We start from the raw sequence: 14,414 nt of genomic DNA, 5'->3' as shown, positions 1-14,414 counted from the left end.
TCGGGCGCCTTCAGTTCGGCCGCCCTCAGGTTGGACACCCTTAGGTCGGACGTCGTCAGGTCGGGCGTCGGCAGCTGGTTTACGGGTCTTGGGGCTATTTATTTTCCCCCAACAGTAACTATTTAATTCGTTTAACTTATTTCAACACTTATAATAGATCGAGCTAGATTACTATATGAATCTTGATTTTTGATCTGTTTAGCAAACACAATGAGTTCAGAATGACATATTTTTGATCCATATGTACCCATCCAACCTCTATTATTGCTGTAGAAACAATTGAAGATGTGGGGTTGCAGCTGCAGAATTGTAATTGGTGATGTTTTTGGTGTGCACAGCTTCGAGGATGGCAGAATTAGAATGCGTACACATGTTATGATGACAACGGTCAGATTATCTGGCCACCACTGTTTAATTTATCTCTTTATATTGTGTGTGTGTGTGTGCGTGTGTGTGTGTGAGAGAGAGAGAGAGAGAGAGAGTATGGTGCTTGCTTTTCACTGGTTTTGTGAGAATTTTTAATAAAAAATTATCTCTTCATACATTTTTCTTGCAATCTTTTTGGTGATTTTGGACCGACCAGTCTTATTGCAAACGACCGCACTACCCAACATACTATGAAAAAAATACATAGATTTTTTGCAACGATTTATCTTACATTACTGAATGTGTTCAAACAAACTCATTGATTCAATGTTGTTCTTGATTTCCTTTATTTTATTTTATATTGTTCTTGATTTATTTAATTGGAATTGGCAACTTAATGGATTGATAAAATCTCTCACAGTTATGTGCAACTTCTGCACTTTGTCTGTCAGTTCTCCTTTGACATGTCATGGAGAGCTTTCGGCAAAACTCTGAGCTCTATGTTTAAACATTTAACTTTGGTTCTTAATTTATGTGTACATTGGTTATATTTCATGTATACTATAAGCTGAGGACTTTACATCCAGGATTTCTACATATCATTAATGGGAAGAACATCAAAATAAGCATTTTTTTTTTTGAAATCATCTTAGAGCCTAGCATGAAGCTAGAGAGAATTAAACAATGTTAAAAGATCAAAGTAATCTTAACATGTTAGATCGATGCACATAGTTCTATCAACTTAAATCAGGGTGAACTGCATACATACCAATCTATTGACACACATGAAACATCCGCAAAAACATTATACCATCTTGACAAATTAACCATCAGTTTTAAAAGGGCTCGATAGCCATTTTCACAATCATAGATATATGTCCATTTGGTCCTAACTAGGTCCAAATTCTAAATCTATTATATAGTTGGCTTGGGCTTGCATTTATTAGCCCGGGTTATGTTGGAATTTCATTATTTGTTCTACTTATACTAGGATTATATTCCTAGTTTATCTTAATTTTCCATTCCAATACTACTTGGAATAGTTTATTTTTTAGTTGCTAGTCTATTTTTATTAGGTCGGGCCTCAAATTTAATATGTATTAGCTTGTTTTTTGAGTCAGAGTGGGATAGTAATATTTTAGTCTTTTAGTAGGAGATGTTTTTGTTTTGTAGTACAAGAATGATTATGGTAGGGGAAGAGAATTCATTTTAGGGAAGAAAGATTCTAGGAAAGAATTATTTTTGTGTGGGGAGCTTGGAGGCGTTTTTGTGAGGGATCCAAACTCTAGTTTTGGTTTTTGTTTTCCTTTAAATAAATTTATTTTTTCCCTTCCAATTTTTTTCTATCTGCAAATATTTTTTGGTGCTTGGCGTTTGTTCTGTATTTTGGGCCGTCCTACGGGTCAGAATAGTGTTAAGTGTTAACTTCCTTATAAGATAGGCTGGGCCTGAATCGCAGGCCTCGGTGGTTGCGGCCCAAATTCTTCTTGAGTTCGTAAATTTTTACCCTTAGAACTCTCGGTTCTCCTAAGCTTTGTAGGATTCAACTTTTGAGTCCAACCAAAGCCTAAAGCAATTCTACAACCTACCCTCGTTTTTATAGTTCAGTGGTTGGCTTCAACCTCCTACGACCTGCAACACCCTGTGTAGGAGAAAGAAGGAGAAGCAACAAAGTATGGCTCAATGGACCATGGTTCCGGCAGACGTGCTGCAGACCATTGCCGACTTCCTGGCCAGAGACATTAGAGACTTTATTCGATTCCGTGCCGTGTGCGAGTCATGGCGGTCGGCCACCACAGAGCTGCGCAGCATGCCATTTCTTCCTCCCCAGCTCCCATGGCTGATGCTTAGCTTCGACGAAGCCTTCACCAACACCCGATCCTTCTACCGCCTCTCCGACCGAACGATCCTCAACTTTCACTTGCCTGAAGTAGGCGGCAAAAGGATCGTCGGCTCCGCCGATGGCTGGCTGGTTTTAGTCAGTGCTGCATCAGCAATCTGTCTCTTCGATCCTTTAACAAGGGCACAAGTTCACCTTCCCCCACTGACAACGCTTCCACAAGTACTGGAGTTCCGAGAGCAGGAGGTCGGTGCCGAGTATGTCATCGAAGAAGCACAGGAAGATCAACAAGAAGAGGAAGATGAAGAAGAGGAAGCTGGAGGGGCATATCTCTTGGGCTCGGATCATGTGAAAGACCTGTTTGTAAGCAAAGCTATCATCATACGTTCCAACGATGATTGTATCATCGTCATGAATACTCATGATCATATCTTGGTTATACAGACTGGTGTTTGCTAGACCAGGAGATGGGAAGTGGACCATGTCCGACCGGAGATTTATCTGCACCGATATTTTATGGCACCAAGGCCAGCTCTATGCTGTAGATAATGGTGGAGTAGTTGCTGTCTGCGAGCTCAGCCCTACCTTTAAGCTTACACCAATTACAGCTGAAGTCCCGATCGATTTCTTGTGGTGTTATTTGGTGGAGTTGTGTGGGGATCTGTTGGTAGTTTTCAGGTATCCTGAGCACGGATGGGATCCTTTCCCTTAGACATGCAGCATATCCAACAAGAGGATTTGAGGTTTTTAAGTTGGATCGATCAAGCAAGGAGGCAAGGCTAGTCGAGGTGAAGAGCTTGGGTGATCATATGCTGTTCTTGGGCACGAACAACTCGTTCTCTTTATCAACGAAGGATTTTCCTGGATGGAAAGGGAACTGCATCTATTTTACTGCTAGTTATTTTGAAATCTGTGGTTTCATAAAGCCTGAATAATATTGGCACAAGTTGCCAGATGATGACTGTATTTTTGAAGGTTGCCACACTGGTCAAGATTTTGGTGTATTCGATTTAGAGGATGGCAAAATCAAACCTTTTCCATGGCCATGCTATGCCAATAACTCTCAGTTCGTTTGGCCTCCTCCCATATGGTTTCAACCCAACCCTCTTCATTAGTGGAGAGACCCAAGCGTGCAAGAGGTTTGGAAGACCATGTTTAGCTTATGCCACCAATCATCTTCTTGATTTCTTTGTTTGTGAACTCAGTTCAAGATTTATTCTATTGGAGTGTAGATGCTTCTCCCAGAGAAATTTATGGTTCTAGAGCTGAAAATAATTAGAGAAAAGCTCCTTTGGTGCTAGAGATGAAAAAAATAAAGGAAAAGCTTCTAATGATGTTGATAATGCACCTCTGTGGAATTTATTTTTATTTTGACAATTTAACTACAGAGTATTTGTCAATATTTTCTATAATTTTTTTTGATGAAATAATTTTTTTGTTATATGTTCAATTTATGATTTCATGAATGATGAATGTATACCATTTTTTGCACATAATTTCTAGCCACCTGCTCAACCTTACCTTTTGCATGGTTTCGGCATAAAACAAGGTTCGTTCAATCTGTAATAGTATATAATTCAATGGATCAAAAACCCACCTTCAATACCTGCTGATCTGCAACCATTGCTAAGGGTTTCTCGCACTTCCATTTGTCCATTCTTTCTCAACTATCTTGTGAATGCTGAAAACTCGGGTTGTGTTTTTTTTTCTCTCGGATTTTGAGGGTTCTCCCTCTCATATTAACAAAAACAAACAAAAAAAAGAATAATCTACTAATGTCAGTTAAACATCATCAACATGATATAAAATATGCATCATGGTGCACCTTCCCTAAGAACCATTTCCACCTTTTAATATGTCTCTCATAATCGATCTTGATTTCTAACAATAAAAGGAAGGCTTAAGAAGATTTAATATCGCCAAGCAATTAAAAAGAAAAAAAGTAAAAAAATGCATCAAACATAAGAACATGATAAAACAAAAGGATTCGATCAATTTTTATCTAATATGCATTCATACACCAGTAACACCACTGATACAATTAGTAAATAGTTGAGAAAGACAATATAAAACAAGCACCAAAGAAGGAATAAGATTGGTAAGAGGAAGAACACTTGACCGTCATTCAATTCAATCTTGATTTCATGCATCTTTGATACAGTAAAACCATTTTAAAGTAGATTGAACCTCTGATCTAAAGGAAAATCTTACTTTTAAGACGGAAGGCTGAAGTAGCGCATCTGGCGTTGATATCATATTAAATTCGTTAATAGTCTCGTATGAAGATGCGAGAGCTCCATGCAGTCTTCTTGCTGCCTTTTATCACGAAAGAATAACTAATTTTTAGCTCCAAGTACCGTTCCTGTCATACTTTAACTTCTCTTTGTCCAAAAATCTTTCTTTAAGAAGTTTATTCAGCAAGAAGTTACCCATACGCGCGACAAGTGACAAATACATTCTTTCAGAGGGTCATGCATAAACTAATTAACCAAAGCTTGATGGCTCTCATATCTTTGGTCATTTTTGATAGTTGATCTATAATTGATCAACTTTCTTTGGATTCAAATAGGCACATATATTGAAGTATCATGTAGGCATGCACATCTTGATCCATGATATAGGAATTGCACTTCATTAGACCAAGGGTTGCCAATGAGTCAGACAAGCCGATCCGGTCCTGACCTCATCTGGTCCAATGGGCACATAGGAAACCATCCAACATGAAATGCATTCGGTTCCTTGACCCAGTCTGGCCTAGATGACTTGATTTGTTTGGTATTTTTTCATAGATGCAATCCAATTGGTCAATAGCTTGGATTGAAGTCAGGTGAGCTGAGAAAAGGAAATCTACTGTCATACAATATCCATATTCAAATAGGAATAGTAAACTTAAGTGAATCTAGTTTATAATGCAAAATTTTTAGAATTTTTCTAATATTTTCGTGAGAAAAGTTTTATATAAGTTGGAATTGATTCGAGTTAAAGTATAGAAATGTCAATTTGGTCTCCTCTAGACCACTACTTTGTTCTATATCCGAATTTGAATTTCTGGACTCTATTTATTTTACGCCATTTTGGTATTGGACTCCGTACCGGTACCATCTTGTTACTATATCGGTATACTTGGTATGGACGCCCTCCCTCTGTACCACATTAATTATTGATACCGAACCGATACGGTACAATTCGTACTATCCAATTCGCTATAGTATAGTATGTCTTGGTTGAAAGTACATCAACTTTAATCTTAGCCATTGAGCAACTCGACTCGGCTTGGAGACCGCCAGCTTCAGTTCGACATAATGCTCCCCTCCAGGATGGAACGTTGTGCCAAAGATGAACATACGGTCCATTGATCCATCTGCTTTGCTTGGAATTGTGCTGGAATTTGCACTAAAGAAGACATTGAAGATGTTAGGGAGTTGCAACCGTGGAATTATAATTTAGATGGGCGCTTTGGTGATGATTCTCGGGTGTACAAGATGGCACAATCAGAAACTTCCATGGATGATGGATGCTATGGTGATGTTTCTCGGTTCGTCTGTTGATGAGCAGGAACATGATGCATGCTTTTTTGAGACGTCCGACTTTAGGTTACATTGTTGAACGTCGTTCCTGATTTCCTTGTTCCTCGTTCATTTTTTCTTGTTCTAAATTTACTCAGTTGGAGTCAAATTCTTATAAGTAGTTTAAGGAGAGGTAAAATCTATCACAATTATATATATATACCCTTTGCAGTTTGCATATCATTTCATTTTTAATAGTCACAGTTGATCGGTTTGCACGACTAAGGCCCTGTTTGGAGGAGCTGTTGGAAGTAGAGCTCTTATAAAAAACTGTTTGCCGTTTGGTAAGTATATTCGTAAAGTGCTGTGGTACTTTGTTTTATGTTTGGTAAACAAACTGCGAAAGTACTTTTGTATGACAAAATTATCATAAAGGACATTGCATAGTATTATACAACAGAACATAATAAAACATAACATATATTAATACATAAATATATGATATAATATAATAATTTCGTAATATAAAATAATATTATTATAATATAGCATAATAGTAATATAATTATTAGAGTAAATTAATATTTGGTAATATAACATAATATTAAATTATTTAACATAACATATTAATGTATTATGATATAATGTAATATATATTATATTTATAGTATAATACAATAATAAAGGTATAAAATATTATAATTATTAGTATAAATTAATTTCTCATAATATAACATAATATTAAATTATTTAAAATGACATATTAATGTATTATAATGTAATGTAATATAATATAATATTTATAGTATAATATAATAATAAAGGTATAAAATATTATAATTATTAGCGTAAACAATTAATAATGTTGAAATATATTTATTTATTATCTTATTTATTCATTCATTCATTCATTTATATAAATATTTATTTATTTATTTATTTATTATTTTTTAAATTTTCTTTTCTTCTTTTTTTTTCTTTTCTTTTCTCTTTTTTTTCCTTTTCTTTTTCTTTTCTTTTTTTCTTCTCTTCTTCTCCTTCCTTCCTCTCCCCATTCTCCTTTCTTCTCCTCCCGCGCGGCCGGCCGCGCCGGAAGGGGGCCAGGCGGCCGCGAGAGGGGGCCGGGCCGGGGCCAGCGGCGGCCGCGGGAGGGGGCCAGGTCGTGGCCGGCGGCGGCTGCACTGGCCCCCGGGAAAGTGCTCTTCTCCCGCGAGGCCGACAGCGCCGGGCCGGGCCGTGGCGGACGCGGGAGGGGGGCGGGTCGTGACTGCCGGCGGCCGCAAGAAGGGGGAGGGCGCCCCCTTCTTCTTCTTGTTCTTCGGCCCCTCCCCACCGTGGGACCTCCTTCTTCTTCGGCACTGCCTCTTTCCGTGACGGGGACATCGTCGCCGGCGGCGGCCGCGGGAAGGGGAAGACCATCCGTCTTCCTCTTCTTCGGCACCTCCCCACCATGGGGGCGGGGGAGAGGGAGGGGGTGCGATGGCGGGGCAGAGGGAGAGGGTGCGGCGGCGGGGGAGAGGGAGAGGGAGTGGGGTTGGGTGGGAGAGGAAGAGACGGTGCGAGAGAGGTTTTTGGGAGGATTTTTTTTAAAAAAAAATGAGGGTATTTTGGTCAAAAATACAGCTTTCTGAAAAAGCTAAAAACAGCATTTTCGGAAAAATCCAAATTGGAGCTTCTCCTCCAAAAGCTGTTTTCAGCTTCCCGCAAAAGCTGAAACAGTTTTTCAGAAAATTTACCAAACACCATTTTTTAGCTAAAAGTACTTTTGGAGGGCCAGAAAGTACTTTTTGGCTCTCCAAAAGCTTCCCCAAACAGAGCCTAAATATCCAGACATGATGAGAGGACTTTACATTTGCTATCAGAGAAATTTTTTTAAAATAAATTAAAAAAATTTTTAAAATTTATATTCATTACGCTCATATATAATAATTTCTAAAACCTACATTCACATCCAATTAAATTAACTATTAAATGAAACTTTACCTCATAGGTTGAGCAAGAAAGAAAATATATATTTTCTATATCCTCAGCAGATTATTATATCCATAAAGTTATTTTGATCATTTTTAAAAAAAATTAGTATATTATTTAGATCTTATTAAGATTAATAATTTGATTAATGTTTTATTAATTTATAGATAAATATGTTGGGTAAAAATAAATCTCAACATAGATTTTTTTAAATTATTAATATAACTATAATTTATTACTAATTTTAGAAGAATTTTGGTAATTTATTTTTTTTCACCTTCTTTTAAGTATTGTATCTAACACCTGGCATCCCACTTCGCACACTCACCGATGTAACGCCTATCATAATTAATAAATTACACATCGGACGAAGATCTTTCTGCCCCCCTGACGTAAGGAGAGTCCAGTCCAAGAGGAAGCTTAAGATAGCATCGCAGGCCCAGGCCAGTACACCGCAGCTATTGAGATTCGTGTTTGATTCTAATCGTCCCGACCCTCTAACTACATCACAGACCATGCAGGCGTCTCAAAGTCCAGCATGCCTTCCATGTCCAACAGTGGAAGCAAAACCGCGAACAAAATCATTGGTTGGAGGTTTACACATGGAATAACAGAAGGCTCCAAACTAGGGCTCAAATCGGCTTAGACTATGTCGGATCGTATCTGTTTCCATATATGATTTAAATCAGATTTGGATCCTATTGTTTTGGTCTGATCGGATCTGGATACGGATTCAGATAGACAATTCAAAAATATTTTGGATACGGATATGGATGCGGATATACCTGATTTTTCCATATTTGAATCCGGATCCGAATATCTGTATGATAAGGATAATGAAAAAAAAGAAGTTTAAGTTAAATAAAAAAAACCTAAAAATTGGATGACCGTCACTTAAGACAGTAACCGAATACGAATACCAATTCGAATAAAATTTTTCGAATCATCCGGCATGCATGAAAAGCTCAAACCTTTCATTCATCCATTTTATCTCGCTTTCCTTTTCATTGTTTTCAAGCAATTAGAATTTCAAAGGTTCCGTTCATTTCCTAGTTTCTACTTGACGACAGCCGTGAGATACCTTAAAGGCGTCATAGATCATGTCTACTTTGGTGACGAGCACCCTTGAGCAGTATATCCCTTATAAAATTATTAGTTTTAATTATTAATACATATTTATTAAAATTATATTTTTAATTGAATTTTTTCTTAATGATCATATCTTTATTGCTAGTTTTTATCATTGAATTTTGCTAAAATTTGATTAATATCCAAAAAAAAGTATCCGATTTATATCCGTATTCCGATAAGAAAATATAGATATGTTTAATATCCAATTCGTATCCGTTTATAACAAATATATATATGCTTAATATCTGATTCGTATTAGTATCCTTTTAGAATAAATATGGTTATTAATTTTGATATATCCGTATCCATATTCGTTGAAAAATATGGATATATCAAATATCCAATCGGTATCCGATTCGTTTTCAGCCCTATCTCAAACTATACATGGGGCAGCATACCACACAATCATGGTCATCACACAGATGGCCATGATTAGGATCCCGGCTCATAATACTTTCAGTCAATAGGATTAAAAGTGAAAATGACAAACAAAGAAAGAAGAGCTGTCCATGGTCCTGAAAAATTTTCTCGCAATAGTTCACACTTAAGATTGCTGCCACTTATTTTCACCAAACTTTTTTTTGATAAAAGATTGGATTTAATACTCACATCATCTCCTTTGTGTGTCCTATTTATCATGCGCTCGTCTCGATAATTGGCCTATAGAAAGCAGACAAGATGATTGGCATGATGCACGATCATATTCGTGCACGCGGTGTAGGATATAATTTGCCACCTAAAAGGGGAAAATCCCTCACACAGAGCTCATCTATTGATGAGATGTACTTTTATGTGAATTACTAGGTTCCCTTGGAGTTCTATGTTTTTTTAAGGGGAGATTGGAAATTGTATTTATGTAGATAATGGCCAGCACCTGTTAGCTCTTGTTGGCACCAAGAGAGATCCTGGGTTCAATCCTGCATGGTGACTAACAAACACCACAATAATAATAATAAAAAAGATCATTCAGATAATTAATGAAAGTTCCCGGAATCCTTCTATATGAAGAGTTCTTGCAGGCTGGAAATAAAATCCTGATGAGCCTCCAACTGTGATATATGCTAGCTGTCAAAAGATAATACTACAATGGGATTGTTATAATCATATTAGTCCTACTAAGCTCATTTTCCTCTCATAAAAATGTCAAATAATGAGAGGTCCAGTGAAATCAGCTAGCTGCATACAATTCAAATATTGCTTACCATTAGAAAAGTAGCCATTCTGCTGATCCAAGAAACTTCCTTTACTAAGGTGCAGGTTTCTTTGAATAAGGGACAGCTGTTTAGAATCAGTCCAAGGACTGCAGCAATGGAGAAATCCATGACTCAAATGACCACATATATACATCACACTTTGCACCAAGTCCATGCCTTCTCATTTCAGATAGATTTCAGAAAAGTCTTACACACAGCATTCTCTTAAATCTTAAATCGACCTTCTATGCCTGCAAGATCAGTTGGGCAAAAACAAATATTGTTTGAGAATGAAATTAGCCAGATATATTTGTACTAGAATCCAAGGAAGTAACAAAAAGGAGCCATGCTGCTAAATGGAAGCTTACCCTGTTCTCCCCATCAAAGGTGCACATAGGCTTTCGAGGGGGGAGTTGATGATGAGGTGTTCGCTGCAGGGATCACCATTTAATTTAAAATATATAGAGAAATAGAAAATAAAAATGCTTGCATTACGATTGAATTTGGTTCTAATAAAACCTTGCTGTATAATTAATACTATATATTGGAATATCTGTACATAGAAGAAGGAATGATATCTATGTACCTTCAACTTGGGCTTCAGTGATTCAATGGCAGTTCCTGTTTTCAGATTTGCTCCTTGCTAAAACATAAATGTTAAAAAAAGGAAAAAGAAGTTATACTTTCGAGTTAACTGAAATTTCTTTAGATGTTTTATGAATAAAGATGGTGCGGCCAGTCCATAGATCACCTATCACAGATCAGGCCCAAGCCTTCAAGCTTATTTAAGCCAGTATAACTGTGCTCAAGAGCGTACACTATCCATCATGAACAAAGTCTGACCCACTGTTTGATTGGCCAGGACTAGATCATTTTATGAACAGATTGGGTATGCCCTTGTCACCAAGCGCAGCAACAAATAGGCTATGGTTGGCCACACCACTTCCCATGTCTCCATTGAGATGACTTTTTCCATCTCATATTAGATTTTCCATCATATGTAGGGCTAATGCTGGAAGTATTCTGTGCTTACCTTGCCAAGGGCCCAGTCAGCAGAATCAAAGTAGGCTCTCTCATGGTCCTGCAACCAATTATAATATAAAAACAGGGGCACAGATCAATAATTTAGATGAAAAAAAAGGAAATGCAAAAAAGTAGTCTTGCACCATTTAGGATTTCAGAGTTGGTTTCTTTGTAAACCAGGTTTTCTAAGTTCAGGTACCCAATTGGCTTCTCCTAATGCTGATTGATACCTCTGAATGCGTCATGATAATAGTCTTCATGGAGCAGTCTATAAATGGCTTGATAAATGGCAGGCCAGTGTGAAGTGTCTGTTCCGAGCCTATTTGATTTAGCCCAATGGCAAATGTCTTATTATTAAATTATTGTAAGAAGCCTAAGTTATATAATTTTGTTTAAGAGAGCTTTGGACAACTGGAAATGTCTAGTAACGAACAGGCTTAAAGATATAATAAGAGGTTTCTTCTATAAGGCCCATGATGGACTTGCAAAATTATTAAGCCATCCAAGTCTTGGATTTTGGATTGTTCAAGATTTAAGAACAAGACCAGAGACAAACCTTGTGTCATTCAAACCCCTATTCATGGTATGAATTGTACTTTGAAACTAACGGAACTCACCTTTGCTATCAAGGGTTTCTTTTTAGGCGCAATTCCTCCATACTTTTTCTCCAGTGATACCTGGGATAAAGAAAATATTTTAACACTTAGAAGCAACTAATAACCAATCAAAAATGAAAACATAGACCTCCGTTACCTCTATCCTTCAGTTTCCGAATTTGCATATTAAGTTTTAAAAAAAGAATTGAAATCAGGCTACATAAAAAACAAGCAGATAGGTAACCAACATTATAAAGTTTTACATGAAATGTCGTTTGGTTTGCTTCCCAACATTTTAATACAAAGGTAATTGTCTCCTCAACTCCTTTTCTCAAAAAAGTAAAACTGTCCCCCCAAAAAAGATATGAAGATAAAACCGATCATATATAAATATTATCTCTCTCTTTTCTTTTTCTTTTCCCTTTGTTGGAAAGAAAGATGAGAAATGCCCATCCGAATCATTTCTTTAGGATAATGAAATGAACAGTTAAGTATCTTAAAAGATGATATATTGATGGTGCTCCACTAATGATGATTTGACAGGGAAGAGCCATATGATAACCCTCATAATGGACCCTCATTTTTGATTAGGATGTGTCACCTACAAATGGAAGAAAAACTATTGAAATATAGGTGAAATAGTGTTGTTTCTGCTCTTAGAAACTTGAAATAGGTACACTGGAAGTAGGTAAAAACTTCTAACAATGATTCAGTCACCATAAATTTCCATAGTTCTAATCTAGAATTCAAATATTATAATACAGCACAACTAAAGGCTATATATGAAGCAAAATGAAATCAAGAAAGCAGGTCATATGGTTATTCTACAAGAGCAATGATACATCAACACGTGCATGCCTGTGCATCACATACTTCCCATTATTGTAGGGCCTCACATGACTATTGGTGTGAGACAAAACAACAAACAGCAACTAGGCATTCTCCACCAATACTTGCGTAGAGCTAACATTTCTCAAGTATAGAAGATTGGCAAGATGGAGGGAGTGGAAAATTTAGAAGGAAATTTATCTCAATTATTCAAAATTTATTCTCCCTTAATGTAAGGATGGAATCTTGATTTTTTGACAACATATAGCATTATCCAAAGGTGCTAAAAGTCTTCGTAGAGATATTGTCAAGGATTCTTGTGGTGGACAAATGTTTTAAAAGTTGAAGCTACTTTGGAATTCTCACAGAGCCTCCATCAGTCTTTCATTATAATTGCTAAGCCTACTTGTGCTCACAACTGGTTTACCATGAGAAATTTCTTTGGACAAAGACCATGATAAATACACAAGGTTCGGATGGCACCAAATCCCCCTACCTGAAGTTTCAGGCACTTGGTAATGCGGGGACCGCCTTTCAAGGAATGGCATGAACCTTCACAATCATTAATTTAGCCGGTCGCAAGGCATTTCATGATGGCAACCTAATGAAAGAACACAAAACCACCAAAGAACTAATATTCAAATCATCCAATTATAGCGCAGACGCGAAATTCTCCCGTTTCTTAATTATTCTTCTCTGAAGGAAAAGCTACCCACAGAATAAACAATGGAATCACTGATCCCTCCTTTCCCAGAATGGCATGCGCCTATGCGTGAATTCTAAGCCAAGAGCCATCTATTTTTTTTTTTTTTTTGAGGAAATAAGAGGCACACCAAGCAAGTTTTTTTTTATTCTTCTAAGTGTAGATTTCTTTCTATGAATCCTCCTATGGTGGAATTATTTAGTTGAGTAATTCTTCATTTATTACTGGTTTCTCCAATTATTTGCCACATATTATTGTAAATTCTATTTCATTAAACAGTTAGCATCTTATCTTTCAAAATCTGAAGAAAGTTTTATCAAAAAAAAAATTTGAAGAAACAATAATATATCCTTCTTACATATCAAACCATTTGATTGAAAATTTGAATTAATAAAACATGAAGAAAAGAACAGTTGTGATTGCAAACATAAAAAATTTAAAACCAGAATATCATTTGAACTGTAAGCTATGTCATAGAACCAGTACCTTCTTTTTTTTTTCTTTTTTTTTTTTTTTGAGAGAGAGAGAGATATGTCATAGAACCAACAATATGGAAGTTCATAACCATTGGAAAATCATTCAAGAATCACAACAAAAAAAATAAAGCTTACCTCTTCCCCTTGGGATGCCATGTCCTCTCCATTGCAGCCTGCCATCTCTAATCCTCCTCTCTCTACCCAAAAAAAGGGAAACATGTCCATCTATTAGAAATATAAAAACCCATTATAAAGGAAAACTGGTACAAATTTGAGATAGTTCTTTCTGAGACAAAGATAAATTTGAGACAGTTTTGAATTATTGGAATTGAGTATGAATTATGAAGAATTTATGGGAGGATGAGGGAGGTGAGAGAACCTTGAGACTATAGAGACAGGTTGGGACTTAGAGAGGGTGAGAAGAGATGGAAAAGGGAAGGAGAATGGAGAAAACATAATATAGTGGCGTGGGGGAGGAAAGAAAGGCAAGAAGGGCGCGTTCAGTGTGGTGTGATAAACGAGAATATAATTAAGAGGGTCATGAGAAGGAAGGGGGCGAGAGAGAGACGGGAAGGAAACAAAACAGTGAATGGTTTAAGTTATTGGTGCCGGTTAGCCCATGTCAAACGAGCCTAACGTTCACACGTGCGAGTAATGCGTGCAGCCGACACTCTCCTCCATCCTGTCCTTTTGTTTTTTTTTGCCTTGGATTTTGGTGCTCCGGTCGATACCTTTCTCTATCTAGATTCTCTATTCTCTTGTTGGGATTTTTTTTTTTTTA

At 36.9% G+C, this 14,414-nt stretch overlaps 2 protein-coding genes across 3 annotated transcripts; one reads left to right on the top strand and one right to left on the bottom strand.

Moving 5' to 3' along the window:
- The first annotated feature begins 2,056 nt into the window (after positions 1-2,056).
- On the top strand, positions 2,057-3,189 carry LOC103701129 (F-box protein SKIP23-like). The gene is made up of 3 exons (XM_089924620.1): positions 2,057-2,565; positions 2,651-2,771; positions 2,878-3,189. Exons 1-3 carry the CDS (start codon positions 2,057-2,059, stop codon positions 3,139-3,141), a joined length of 894 nt encoding a protein of 297 aa, XP_089780746.1. The 3' UTR covers positions 3,142-3,189.
- A 6,802-nt stretch (positions 3,190-9,991) lies between these two features.
- On the bottom strand, positions 9,992-14,153 carry LOC103700953 (uncharacterized). Of its 2 annotated transcripts, none has more exons than XM_039124516.2 (7): positions 14,013-14,153; positions 13,769-13,858; positions 11,648-11,707; positions 11,041-11,088; positions 10,594-10,650; positions 10,376-10,438; positions 9,992-10,258 (listed from the first exon to the last, which is right to left on the bottom strand). In XM_039124516.2, the coding sequence occupies exons 2-7, from the start codon at positions 13,856-13,858 to the stop codon at positions 10,253-10,255; spliced, it is 324 nt and encodes a 107-aa protein (XP_038980444.2). In that variant the 5' UTR covers positions 14,013-14,153; the 3' UTR covers positions 9,992-10,252. The 2 variants fall into 2 exon arrangements, with proteins under 2 accessions (XP_038980444.2, XP_008781077.1); XM_008782855.5 differs by having other exon boundaries at positions 13,769-13,830; positions 14,013-14,150.
- Positions 14,154-14,414: the final 261 nt, after the last annotated feature.

The sequence above is a fragment of the Phoenix dactylifera genome, chromosome 8, assembly GCF_051530095.1.
Source record: "Phoenix dactylifera cultivar Ajwa chromosome 8, Ajwa_hap1_PhDact_Kaust_v1.1, whole genome shotgun sequence".
Taxonomy (NCBI): Eukaryota; Viridiplantae; Streptophyta; class Magnoliopsida; order Arecales; family Arecaceae; genus Phoenix; species Phoenix dactylifera.
This window is presented reverse-complemented; position numbering and strand designations above follow the sequence as displayed.